Here is a 14845-nt window from a genome sequence, read left to right on the forward strand (position 1 = left end):
TCTGCACATGCGTAAAACAAAACGTTTAGCAGAGCGATCTATCCGTTTTTTTTCGATGGATTTCGAGACGAGATCGTTTAATGAAATGCAGATTCAAGCTCAATCGAGGGATTGAGAAAAATCTGGATTGATCTTAATCTTAGATTCGGGATCGAATATAGAAAGCGGCCGTTAGTCTATTAATCAAAGACGTCCCTAAATTATCGACAACATTAATGAAGTGATAATGTATGAATAGCACCACACACATCGATATCGGCACATGCGGTTTCATTTAGCAATAAAAAAAACAATCTCACTTATTAAATTGATTTCACTCTTATGGCAAAGAAAATAAGGTTGACTATAATATGTGATTTCATACATGGATACGAAAAAAAAACAATCTTACTCGCTTAATTAATTTCACTCTTATGCTGAATACATTAAGGTTTACTTTGGCAATAACAGTAGCAACATGTGTTTGTCAATGCGTTCAATAAATACATCGATAGAGTAACATTTCAAACGCGCGCAGTTCATCAAATCTTCGGTCTCATTTCTCATTGTTGTTCCCGGTAAATGTGATGCTTGTGTTTAGTGATGTCCTACTGTTCGGAGTTTATAAATAGGGATGTGACATGTTATACTTTTATAGTAATAAAAATATATTTATTGAAATCTAGGTTCGTATATTAGGTATGTTGTAAAATTTTGGATTTGATAGGCTGGAGTTTTTTGTTCACTAATAATGATACAATGTAGTGCACAAAATCAAACACTTTTTTGCAATGTAGGTCCCTAAAATTCTAAAAATGCATTGATTTTTACGCAATATTGGAGAATTGTTTGTTAAAGAAAAAAAATGGCGCTCAGTAAGAATGTCATGCTTAGATTTATGATCATCGGAAAATATGAATGACTGAATAATTATTGAATAAAATTGATCGTCTTATTTTAATCTCTTTACCAGTCAAAGATTTAAAAGCTAACAAACACAACCCAACAATCAGTCATAACCTCTAACATCCAAAATCTCGATACATCTGAATACTGAGTAGCATCACTAAAGCACATTACCCACCAGTACCGTATTACGCTATGGTAGCCCATTCATCTCTCCCGCTGCAGAATTTGCGTAAACAAATTGGTTTCGCGATTGCCATTTTATACTCTCGCACGCGACACTCCATTGTTTTATTTATCGTTACCAGTTTCGGCGGCGCGTTCACGATTAGGTTGTAGTGCTTTTTCCGCTTACAGATCGCGCGCGTTTTGTCAATCTTTGACGATTTTTTTTTTGTTTATATTTATTTCCCGGGTTTGGTGCGTTTTGTTTTTTTTTTGTTTAGTTTAGTTTATGTTTTTTATTTTTCAGTAATGCATTTAGAAATCCGTTCTCTATGTAATATCTATTGATATTTAAAAAAACAGTAAAGAATTTTTGTTTATATCCGTACAGCATCATTTATGTCTATAACAAAATTAATTTGTATATTTCTTTTCAAGAAAGCTACTTAAACTAAAAAACCGACCATTATTTCATACTAAAAACAATTACGATTCGCGTGCGTCTCAGGCTGAATGGATCATTACCTAGTAATGTAATTTATTAAAAACGTTAGTACGCGGGCGCGGCTTAATGATTTACAGTGGCCCTTACAAATGGCTCTGTCATCGCCGACGGCCAGCTATCTGTCAACATTTGTCATCCCGAGACCCGGTAATTGCGAGCAATTACTTTAATTAGAGGGTTATGAAAAATAATCAGTTCATAAGTTTTGTTTGTCTTTTTTTTTGTTAAATTAAAATAAGGACGTTTAAAGGAAGAAATAAATAATTGAATCAATAATATAAGGCAACATAAATTTTGATATCAAATAAAAAATTAAAGCTTTTTGTATTTTAAAATTAATTTTAATATATTTTGCTTGCATTTAACAATACAGTTTAAGTTGAAAATGTATCATTATTTTATTAAATGCAAATAACTTTCCTTAATTATATTCTTGACAAAAATTATCTAGCTATCATTCCAAACATCCGAAGATTAATTAAAAACCTCCTCAAAAAACCGCGCCATATAAACAAACAAAAACATTCAAACAAGTAAACATTTTAAGTATAAACTTCGTTAGTAAAGCGACAGATGCGTGAGGGTATTCTATGATTCTGTGCAAACACAATACTCCCTAATTCAAGTTGGTTCAATACGTCACATTATACCGCACCAAATGCTTATTGTTGCACAAGTTCATTATTATCCTAAAATGTATGTTGGTCGTCGTGAAGTGATTATCAATTTGAATAAATTATTTTGTTTTTAATGTCCATTCGCAGTGTAGATACTTCTAGATGATCATTATACATCTAGGTATTATTTGCTTACAACTAAGAGCAATTCAACAATTTTTAAATTTATAAAAGGTAGGACTATATTTTGTCGTCTGACAGATCTTGTGCCGAGTAATAAATAGTTTTCATATGGTAAATTAATGTCCGCCTTCTCTTAACATGGTTATACTTTATAAAATTTTAAACAATATCGAAATGGAATACCTCTAGACACTTTCCAAATATAATCTCGCTTGATAAGAATATAGTCTCAGGTTTTTATCAATGTAAAATAAATAGTCACAATTTCAAGACATTGCCTTCATCACAACTACACATTAAACACGGCTGTACCTCAGTGTACTTCGCACCTATAATTTACCGGTACAGTCGAAAGCAGAACTGTGCACCCCATGGCATGCTATGATTTACAACGCCCTTTGCTTTTATGAATACACACTTGTTACCGCATGCTTCATTATGGGCTGTGCGAAATTTGCACGCCCCTGATTGGATACCGCGTGATAATAGAGTCATTGTACGTATCGGTCCGTTAAAGCGGTGCAAGTGTATTTCGTTATTGGAATTTATTGGAGAAAGCAAGGAAATTTTATTTTGATGTTTTTTACTGCTGCCCTGGTGATTTTTTTTTTCAATAGTTGATTTTCGGTGTAACTGTGTGTATGATAAAATTTCTCCTCAGCTTTTAAATAATATTTTTTTTTGGAGTAAGCTTAGAATTATTAATAGTCTTCTGTTTTTTGTGAGTGAGGAATAATCGCACTAACTTTTATCACCTTTTTTATGAAACATTCTATCATTACTATGAATTTTGAAAACCTGTAATTTACAGAAGAAATACCGTCTTTAACACTTTAAAAATACCATTGATTTCGATTAAATTCAATTCAACCTCTTTTCCTACAAAATATAGACTACCTAAACAACATCTGACAACAAACCACATCCCACCGACAATGTTATTCGTACACAGTTGTTCTTTCCGAGACAAACATATTGATTGACAAGAACCCCCTAAAATCCGCATTAAGAACCGAACTTAATCCCTTACAGTTATTTAATGTCAAACAGGGAACATTCGTTTTGCTTTGAGTTCGAACAGCTAATACAATTTTGGCTGTAATAAGTTTAGTGTGTTGCTCTTTTCGGTCACTAAATGGTTTAACAACGTATCAAATGAGGGTTCTTTGTTTAGGCTGATTTTTGTCCGACAATTTAATTTTGAGACCGAATTTCTATATTATGTCTATGATATATTATGAATCTGATATCTATTTCACTGGTTATTTGAAGATTAATGTAAATTTTTATTTATTACAAAACCTAGAGATGGAAATCTAGACAAATTCAATATTTAAAATTGTAAAACATCCCATCCACTAGCGTAAAACTTGCGCTTTCCAAAAACCTGACAAGATTGTCAGACTATTTACTTGTATGACCTATGTATACTACAATTATAACGATATTTTACTATTGAAAACCACAGTAGTCCAGAAGATAAAAGTTTTTAAAACTAATATAATTTCTGTCCAGCGGACAAACTAAAACCAGTATGGTCTTAGTAAGTTAAGGAAAACTTTTAAAATTTATATATTGCTCTACAATCCAGCACTCGACATTATAATATGCATGTAAAATTACTTTCAACTCAATTTTAAGTTGCCTTTAAAAAAGAATAAGATAAGCAAACCGAATTAATCAAAAATTTATTTCCTTACAGCGAGATTTTAAATATGGACTTTAACCTTTGTAGAAGAAGAAAGCACTATATAAAACAGATCATCATCAGACAGTCTTACTTTCACAACGACAAAACTCCTTACTCTGATAGGTTCCAGTACTTACTTGGTATTATCAACTAAGGAGGTTGGTGTCATCCAGGCCCTGGTCAGCGGTTCCTCCTTGAGCGAGGTGACGGGGCCGCGGGGCTGCGCGTGCAGACCGCCCGCGGCTTCTTGGTGATGCAGGCCGAACATCAGCCCGCCTGGGAAAGGATAACTTTGAGAATGGTTTGCAATAATTTGGTGTTCTATTTTTCATTTTAAGTACTTTTTACTTTTTGTGAATTTTGTAGGGATTTTAAATAGGTTTAGGCTTGTTGGTGATGCAGGCTGAACATCAGCCCGCCTGTGAAAGGATACCTTTATTTATTATGACTAAACCCTACTACCCTTATTTTGACTAAAACATTTATTTAAGAAGCTTGTCTCAAAAATTCGAGATTGCTTTTACAATATTGAAAAGACTATCATTTTTAGGACCTAGGTTCTATTTGTAAGTTCAAATATTCTTAATAAAATCTCAAAAAGTTACCCAAAAACTGTTTTCTCTTTTTAATGTGTTGAATAGATTTCTGTTGTCATCGAATATAATCCGTTTAAAAACTTGTCTTACTATAACAGTTTTCGTTACAATACGTGCAATGTTTAAACTGATCAAAACTAAAATGAAGATATGAATTTATTTATTTTTCAAATTTTGGTGCTGATGTCTTTAAATTCAAATATGCCAGTGTTTTAAAATTGCAATAGAAAACATTCATCCAAAATTCTAGTACCAGATATTTTTTTAAGAAAATTAATTTACAACACTATTTAATAATATTAGTAAGGAACTTACCTTACTATACAAGGGTCTAAATAATTTAAACTTAAATATGATCGAACTAAATCTCAGTGAGCGTATAAATACCATTAATAAATTAATTCCAATATAACTTCATCAAAAAAATAATATACATTTAGCAGACATTGATCAAAATATAACAAAAATACTTCTCTCACGAAACCGCCACTGAATTAGTCAGAATATTAATTACTACGGCTGCTACGTTCATTTGTTATGCTACGCCGTAGACGTTGTCGTAGACTTGATTAAATCAACACTCGGAAGTTATGTTATTTGATAAAGTTATATTTACGGGGTTACCTTTTTTATTTATTTTTAGACAGTAATTTTGTCATTTGTGACCGAACTTTTTTCGGTTGTAGTAATTACTTTGACAATCGAAACAAAAATAAAGCGTAAGAAGTTTTAAAGTAAAAAAGAATCATAACTTATTTAACGTAATTTTGCAAAAATTAAAAGTTTACTGTAAATATTTCTTTTTACTGTTAAAATAAACTTTATTTACCATACTTATTTAAACGTAAGTTCCAAGCAAAGTTAGCTGAATTTACACCCATACGAGCATAAGTCAACATACAAAATTTCTAGGTTACTTTTAAAGTTTTCGAATTTTCGTAATTTCGTACATACCTGAAGATCTTGGCGCTCCCGAAGGATACAGCTTTCGTCCCCATCCCACGGGGTCTAGTTCCAGCGGCGGCCACGGGGAGCCCGTGTACCCGCCCGCCGCGTTCAACTCGTCCGACCGAATCTCGAATCACGACACGCACCCGATTACGCGCCCGAGAGCGCACGAACACTCCCGGAAAATCACGAAGACGCCCGAAAATTACGGTCTAAATTCAAATTTTATTTTTATTTGCACTTAAATTTACTTTTGTCTTAAAGAATTTAAGTTGGAAAATTTCAAGAGTTTGGTAGAATATTTTTTAAAAGTTAAATACTCTGAAAGTGCATTTACACAAATTCGACAAAACACAGAAATATTACGTTAAAAAATAACAGGGAAACCACAAAAATAGAACACAGTAATATTTCGTTTTAAAGTACGCCTAAAACAAACAATCGCAACTTCGTACTAAGTATCAGTTGTATAACTATCCGGTAGGCGGCTCTGTGTTATCGTATGTGCGTTCAGGGATCGAGTCCCGGTTGTGCGGGCGATCCCGCTGTGAATTTGCGGAACACTAACAAGCGTCGCGGGAGCGCGCCGCCGAGTGGCCGGGCTTCGCGGCGCCCCCGTCCGTCCCCGCGGACTGTGGGAGGCGCCCTGGGGACACGCCCTCGCCTCACGAGCGGGACAGATACACCGACACAGGTGGCGCCACTTGCACTCATCGTAACACCTGATATACAAGAAAAAACTAAAAGCTGATCGTCTTGAAGTAACACTAAAAATCCTTTTTGATTTTTAGATGGAAAATTTCAGTGTTAGCGCGTGTGTTTATAGGCGCGTATTATGGTAATGGAGGGACGTTGCGAGGTTTCCCTCAGAGACCGCAGCGCGGCCGCGCGAGTAAGGGATAGCGGGATGGATGAGACGCACAACATCTCGCTGGACCAGCCGAGCTTCGCTCTGGGACGGCCCACGGCACGAGTATTACTTATTAAACCCAAGTTAGATTGACGATGATGAAATTTCAGTGGGAATTGACTTTAACTGCTACCGAGATGAGGTTTTGTCGCCTCATTAATTATATGTAAAGTGTGCTATATGTTTGAACGTGAACAAATCGCAGCACGCTAATGCTGTCGTTAAAATAACGTTTTAGGTCGTTCGCATCACGAGCGCCGTTGATTTATATTTGTGAGCTCGAATATCATTCTGAAATTCTCACACATGGAGCATTAACTTTACTTTTGATCATAGATTTTCATAGAACATTCATTTGAAGCTTTTAAACAAGTTAAACGTGATGTTTGTAGTCAATAATGAACATTGATCAACTTTTACAGCTTTCTATGCAATTAACGATGGTTAAAAAATTTCTCGTCTGTTCACAAAAATAAAATAATTTTATCATTAAAATTGTTAATTATCAGTTAAATTTCGTCTTCTGTAAGCATAACTCTAATTATTTGTAGAAGGTTAGCTCTTGTCTATGACCTCGGGAATCTATTTCTAATCTTTGCACTAGTTTACAAGCGAATAATCTACTTTAAAACTCCTTATATTTTTTTTATAAGTGTACGAAACAAAAATTCTACTTAATTCAAAAATACGTCAACAGATTAATGTATTCAAAACGAAAGCGGTGTTATACAGCAATGAAATATAGCACCTACCGAGTCATAAAATTCAAATGTGTTGGGTTTGCTACCCGTCGAAAATGTCTATGTTAATTCATCCGGGAATTGCACACAGCGAGCTGATTTATATAGCTGTCATTAGGGCATTGAACCCTGTTTATGCAGATAGTAGTGAGGCTATCTTGTTCCTGAAACAACTAATTGTAAATGTAGAACATTTAAGACATAGATACCTAATTTTATTTTTTTTACTAGTCTTAATCTTTTTTTTCATCTGGTTCATATTCAAACGCATGTCAGTTTAGTCGCCCATGGAACTTTGGCATAGCTTAATATACCCCTGATAAAGGTATAAGTAGGTCTATTAATATTTTTTTATAAGGTATTGTACGACTGCAAAAAGGTAGAATAGTGATTAAGTTTTATTTTTCATTAAATTTTGTTAGAACAAGGAGGCTCCTTGTTTCGAAGATTTATAGGCAAATATAACGATAAAAAATGTAAGTGTTAAATACATCATTTGATTGCATTTTGAATTTCCATTGATGAAGAAAAGTCAAAGGATGGATTGATTTTAAGAAGAACTTTTTTATCATTGCTCAATAAATGAGTTCAAATGATTTGACATTCGCCTATCTTAGTCCTATATAAGATAGGGGTATCCTAGATCCTAGACTGAAGTCGATTATAGTCAAAATAAGTGCGCTTTTTTAAGCATACCAATGTGTAGGATTTAAATTTAAATGTCGAAGTGAACAGCTACCACATTTTTTTTAAATAACCACTCTCACTTAAACTTTCGTTGTCCTATCTTATCTTCAAGTGTAGTTATTCAAATACAGGGTGAATTTCAATATTAAACCTCCCTAAATCCCGAGAGAATATTACGTCAATGATCAGGTCCAGCTCATCTGATTACAATGTCGCGAAAGAACCTAGTTGTATACAATTTGAGTTCAAAGCCCTAAAGTGTCCAGAGCGACTGAGACATTTTTGACAGACATTTATATGCTGTAGAAATCACATCGTTACTACTACGCATCGTGAATATTTTGATTCAGAAAAAAAAAAGAATGGTGATAAATTCTGAACTTTATACATTGTGTTTTCGTAAGTACTTTTATGCCACAACTGGGACTTTAGAAAAATACTTAAAGACTAAAGACGTTATCGAATTTTTACAGCAAAGATCATCATACATAAAGGCCACTTTGCCGCAGTAAGACTTTGATCGCTCATTTATAAAAAAAAATATTGATACTGTTTTCCAGTGACGTCAATACTCACACAAGCACACTAACTATTACACATACATATACCTATGCAACTCTGTAATAACCTCAGAAAATGTTTATACATTTAGGTATACCATTACTGATATCTAAGTCCAAAAACAAGGTACAAACAAGTTGGCGTTCGTCTTCGGGGCCTGAGTGCTTTGGGAGGCCTCAGAGGGACCGCCTCCCTCGCCACGCCCACCTCAAGCCACGCCCCCCGATAGTGCCTAGGTACCTCAGTGATGTGGAATATCTTCGAGTTTCAACTTAAGATGTATAATGGATTTCACTTAAGTGTACAAGTTATGTCAGAAGTTCTAAGTTAAGTACTTGTTATGGAGTTTCTTTGTGTTTTAAATATCTTTGTTCTGTTAAAGTGTTTGATTAAAACCTTTTTTAAAGTCCACATTTTGAAGTCGTTCAATGTAACAGTAGGGTTGAATTACATACAGTCATAGTTTCATATTCCAGTAACATCTCTAATTACGATTTTTCTGATTGAAGCCGTAAGTCAGTTCAATACTATGCAAAGAAAGTTGGCTATTGTATTTTTATTATTTAGTTTAAAGGATTTTTTTTTAAATTCAAACACAGTACAATTATATTATCAGAAATAACAGTCTGCGAATGTCTACTTTGCGTAAGGACGTATTGAACGAAGAATATCATAAAAAGAAAGTGATCATACAATCTGAGGTGTCACTCGTAATCTCATGTGGATATCGAACTCTGCATTCATTTATTTCTAACGACCTTTGTAACGTAGTACAATATTATGATATAGAGATATTAGAAAGTTTGGCACGTGACGTCATGATTTTTCGCAAAAAATATCTAAAAAATTGCTATTTCTCGAGGCCTTAAAACAACAGACTAATCAATTAACTTATTATGATTACGTAACTCTATTAAAAATAGGGTCTGATATCGTCATCAGTCTATCTAACAAGTTATCCAAAACCAATATTTTACCCATTTTATCACAGTTTTGCATTCGCAATACCATCCACACAACGAAATATTTCTATACACAAACAACTTAAATCCAACGCATCTAATCTTTTAACCATTAATCCATAATTTAGCATACTAATTCAATTTCCTGGAGATCCTTAATTGGAACAATAGGATCTAGATCCAGGCATTATAATCAGGTTACTATTGTGCTAATAACTAGATCGAAACCAGTTGGGAAATCTGTATTAGCATTGGCCGATTCATATTGTGAATATTAATGGCTATTAGGTTTATATTTATTGAATAGCAATATTGTACGTGGATGTCATATTGAGAAGGTGAAAAATATCTTTGTTTTACTTATTTCCTTATACTCGGATTATTTTGGAAGACGTGTAAGGTGAAGAGTCCAGTAAGTTAGGTATAATTCGTTTCTTCGTCAAGACTTTATTGCATAGGTAATGGAATCCAAAGAGGTTAACAATGAATACGAATTAAGGTTGTTAGTGAGTGTGTGCGAGTTGTATTAGCGTTTCAAATGTATTATAAGGACATCATCGATTTTATCTTACTGCGGGCCATAAATATGAATAGGATCATCAATCATTCATTACAAAATTTCTAGCCGTAGGTAAATACTGAGTCAATCATTGATCACAACATTTATAGCTGTAAATATTGAGGCAAAAATCGGCGTATACGCATGATGCAAAGAACGTACACACCACATCAGGTATAATACCGTCTCGTGATCTTTTACCATGTAGAAATACTAAGCATCACCATGACGATTTAAATAACAGTCAGAGGGTCGTTTAAAACGCAGTTAGTATTCATGTAGTTACATTAAAGAAAAACAAGCTGACATCACTTCCTCCTTCGTTTTAATTCAAAACCTTAAGTCAGCTTTAAATTACACTTTTTGCTGGCCTTATAACCCCCCCGACGCGGGTCCCGGATTAGGGGCTACCAACGGGTACTTTTTCTGCCAGTGTCAAGAAACATCGTCCTGCCTTTAGATGCCCCCCGGGGGGTGCTTTCAGACCCTTAACGTTTACGACTACCCGATTGCTTTTCTATGAAGGGTCTCTAGAAAATGTCCGCGACAAAAACGGACAGATGGGTACAGCGGATGTTGATACCAATTGATTAGTTCGCAAACATCGTGAATACTTGATGCTTGCGGTGAGCCGAGTGTTTTTATTAGTTCACACTTCATAAGTGGTTGTTAAGAAAAAATCTGGCCACTTAGTTTTAGTGGTTACGGAAGCAGCGACACCTTTTTTTGTTGTGATTAATTTTGACATATTGAGCGACAAATCGTTGCTAACAAGGCTCGAAATTGTAGCAAAAAATATTAGCGCCAATATGACTGAGGTGTGTGATTTTTATAAGTACTTCCGGTTTCCAATTACACATTTGAGTGCTTCGATCAGAATTTTATAGAATCCTAAATAGTTCTTCACGGCAACCAATTCAAGTAAAATCGAATGTTCAACGAAGAAACAAGTGAAAAAAAATACGACAAAAAAGCAACACGCTGTGAAGACAAATTCCACAAACATTTTGACACACTATACCGTTGTATACTCTGAATGCGTCTTCAGTGACGTCTTTGACAAAACAAATAAGCCATAAAAGGGTATTAATGTACCCGAGTCCGCAGTAAAAGGGTTAGGCCCGTCTGTCACACCGATACTACTGTAGGACGTGGAAGAACGTAAAAGTCGCCGACTTTTTATCCAACCAGTCAATAGGGTATTGACTAGTTCGGTATCACGCTGAGCATTTTTAAGAAATTTGGCGGTAAATGTTTGCTTCTGTTACTCTTTATCTTCAAATGACAGTTCTTATATTAAAAAATGTACTATCTGAAAAGAATGAATGTAAAGGGTAAAGAACATTCAAACGAATATGTGATAAGACTGATTGAATTGCGTTTTGGACAAAAAAATTAAAAAATAAGAAAATTATTTCCACACAAGCTTGTTATTATAATCCAGAAAACGTCTAACGAGTACGCTGATAGCTTGCCGTTTCATGATCAAATAAGGAGGTCATCATCAAATTACAAAAAGAGAAAGAAAAATATGCTGGTCTCATAATATCAAGAAACTTTTGTAACAACAAACATATTTAAATTTTGTAATAATCTAATAGACTCAAATTAAACGACACTATATTATGAACTATTATAATTACAAAAAGTGATTTTTAAAAATAAACCACGATTTTGCCACAACAAAATAATTATGACTGCAGTACACAGTCTGACATAAATTTCCAGCCACTGTAAAACAACAATTAACATTATGACAGTCCGGTGAACGGACAAGCCTTTAAAAAACGAAAACATGATCTCTACGCGTCAGAGGAAACAGCACTAATGTGAACTATGAAACGCGTCAGAGACTGACAAAAAATGGACTTGAAAACACCACTTTAGTGCTGTGAAGCTTGCTTGCATGATATCCAGCGCTTATGAACAGGGTATGCAGAATTGTTAGTGTTGGTTCGTATTCCACATACAGAAAAGGTTCCCTAACATAAGTCTAGGAAAAAAGGAGGATTTTATCAAAGTTGTTTGTCGTCCTTAGAGATCTTCCAGTGTAGGTTGCATGACGACACGCATAATTTTATCACCTACCTTATCTTATCACGTACCCCTCTGAATAAACATACTTTTTTGATCTCTTTTAAGTTTCTATCCCATTCATTTCATATGTACTTTCTAGAAGACGTACTTTTCCAAAACAAAAATCAGGGTAAGGAAACACAGTCCCGCATTTTATTCAACACTCTCTTCACAAAATTTTCCTACAAATCTCTCTTCTAAATAAACGTAGCCAAACCGTCGCCGACTAAAACAGCGTTCCACTAAAACGATCACTCTAAAAAGCAACAAAACCCAAAGTTTCCATTTTCCGGCACAAAAAATGCATACACCGTCTATCCGCGTTGCCTTAATGGTGGGAGTGTAATTTTCCATGGTGTTTTTATGGTGTAGCCTCTCACACAAACGTGTTATCATATTTGAGGCGCGGCGTCATGATAAAACACGGTAACTCGTCATAATGTGTTTAGCGGTGGCTCCTCTGCTGAACGTCAAAGAGTAAAATTGTTGGAATAATGCTCGCAGAAGGGACAGCTATAAAAAAACGGAACAAGTATTTTCTTAAAAGATTGCAATATTATTTTGTCTTCCTCTTTTTATCGTATAGTTAATGTAAAATATGTTAAAGAACCACCTTCTAACGTATATATTTTGTAGGACAAAATCAGCTGTGATGCCTTACAATGTTCTGATTAAATTGATAACTAGTTTCTTGTGAATTTTGATGATAGAATCGGTTCGTTTACTTACTTTATCCTTGTATTGCGTCTAATTGTCTTCAATTTGACAAATACATGTACTTATAAAATGTAATAATTATATACAATTAAGTTTTTCAACTATAACCGTTCTACGACGTGGCAATAGTTTTGTTCTTTCCAAGCAAATACAATGCTTTTTCCATAAACTACAGGTGCTCACATAGCATGTGTCAGTTCTGTTTCTGCAACTTATTCTCTAGTCTCTGCATTCATATTCGGGGAAGCTTTACTTATTCAATATTTTCAAATTGGCTGCACACCGTTCTTGTAATGGAGCCGAAAAAATGCGGAAACTGAAGCAAATGGATTCGCGAGTTGATTATTTATTTACAGTCACGAAATATTAGCCTCAGAATCTGTTTAGATTATTTTGGTGGGGTGGTTTATCTGCAGACTCTCCAGATTTTTTCTTCACTTGGTCGGTTTCGTTATAATAATGAACTTGTTTTTAAAAACTAACTTAACCAAGTTAAGCTATCGAAAAATTACAAGAAAAGAGCTTCCACTACTCGCTCCCTTAGATAGCTCGCTTAGCTTAAGTTTAACCAAAAACAAAACTCTTCCAAATTAAATTTTAAATATAAATTTGAAAATTAAACTCTCTCATTAAATTGAATATTAGAACATCGACCAACATTAAACAGAAAATTCTTCCAAATACAAGACAACATAATATTTATTATTTTACCATAAACATAAAAAACATAAATCAAGTAACATAAACATCGCGCCTCACATATACCCTAACGAAGTAACAAGTGGCACAAGTGGCTCCAAATTCGCCATATGAGCACCATGCCAGTGCAACCATTTATCATGTGAGATGTGACAACTGAATTTATTTATATAAAAAAACAAACAATAGGACGCGTTAGGGCCAGTGGCGCCCCTGGTAGCGGTGCTCGGACTTGTAGTTTTTTTATACAGAGCGTCGAATGTTTAGAGAGGGCAGAACAAAGGAGAAATGATCTTGAATGTTACTGCAATAAAAATGCTTCTAAAAGTTCGTCAATTTTATTTAATTTGTAGTATTTAAGGTATTTATCAGATTTTTTTTCGTTTATAAAACAGTAACTTCGTTTAAATACTGGCGTTTAATTGGTAAATTTAATGAAAATTTTCTGGCAAAAACTAAAAATACTTCAATAACCAAATGTTGTTTATGCTATCGTACACAGTATTTTCTAAGATTTGAATAACAAACAAAACACAGTACACAATTTAATTTGCACTGGAACGTCTAAAAGTTCCAAAGACTACAAATTACAGTGCAGAAGCCAAGGGGTAGTTGGTGCTTATGATTTAGGGGTGCGACACAATACAGAGATAGCAATTTGATATTCAGGCCACATTTTTAATAAGCACCGCTCGCTAGTTTTAATGGCCCGGTTGGGCCCACTATTAAATAGCTTTTTGTTGCGCCATTACCCACTTGAGTGACCTTCTAGTATGGTCAAATTTTTTTGTGCGTTACTCGATAAATTAGGGATTTCCGAACCTGAATAATTGTTTGTTGTTGGTATTTTGTTTGTTTTGCTTTTAGTTTTTTTTTTATGGAACTTAGAGGTGTGACAATTGAACATATTCGGATTTGATTTTGTTTTTTGTGAGTAAGGTTTTTGGATACTGATACTAGGACAAACTGAAAAAAAATATTAGGACTTCATAATAAATGACTAAAGCAAAATACTTACGGCTAAACAATAGCTGTTCTCCCCAAAGAACTGTAAATGAGGTTAACAAGAAAAAAACATTTCACAAAATCATGGAACCTAAGTTTCGTTGACAACATAATATATCTAAGTAAAGTTAAATAATTTAAGAAATATTATGTAAGAAAAGAAAAAGTAAATTTTGGTCCTTGACAACTATAATCACAGTTTATCCTACAATATTTTTTACTCATACATTGAGATAACAATAGATAGGGCATCCCATGCCATGCGTGCTGCGATGTCGTTTAAAAAATTTCGCATATGCGCGGCATTATTCATTATGATATTTTTATAGAGTGCTCGAGG

At 34.2% G+C, this 14845-nt stretch overlaps 1 protein-coding gene across 1 annotated transcript in view; it reads right to left on the reverse strand.

The window, feature by feature from the left end:
• The window catches only part of LOC113498204 (transcription factor collier), a 46383-nt gene extending 40662 nt beyond the window's left edge, over positions 1 to 5721 (reverse strand). The window contains exons 1-2 of the mRNA XM_026878142.1: positions 5596 to 5721; positions 4183 to 4321 (exon numbers count right to left, since the gene is read on the reverse strand). Coding sequence (XP_026733943.1) covers positions 4183 to 4313 — 131 coding nt within the window. The 5' untranslated portion in view covers positions 4314 to 4321; positions 5596 to 5721. The remainder of the gene's footprint in view (positions 1 to 4182; positions 4322 to 5595) is intronic.
• Between the last annotated feature and the right edge of the window lie 9124 nt (positions 5722 to 14845).

This window comes from Trichoplusia ni, chromosome 10, assembly GCF_003590095.1.
Source record: "Trichoplusia ni isolate ovarian cell line Hi5 chromosome 10, tn1, whole genome shotgun sequence".
In the NCBI taxonomy this organism is placed as follows: domain Eukaryota; kingdom Metazoa; phylum Arthropoda; class Insecta; order Lepidoptera; family Noctuidae; genus Trichoplusia; species Trichoplusia ni.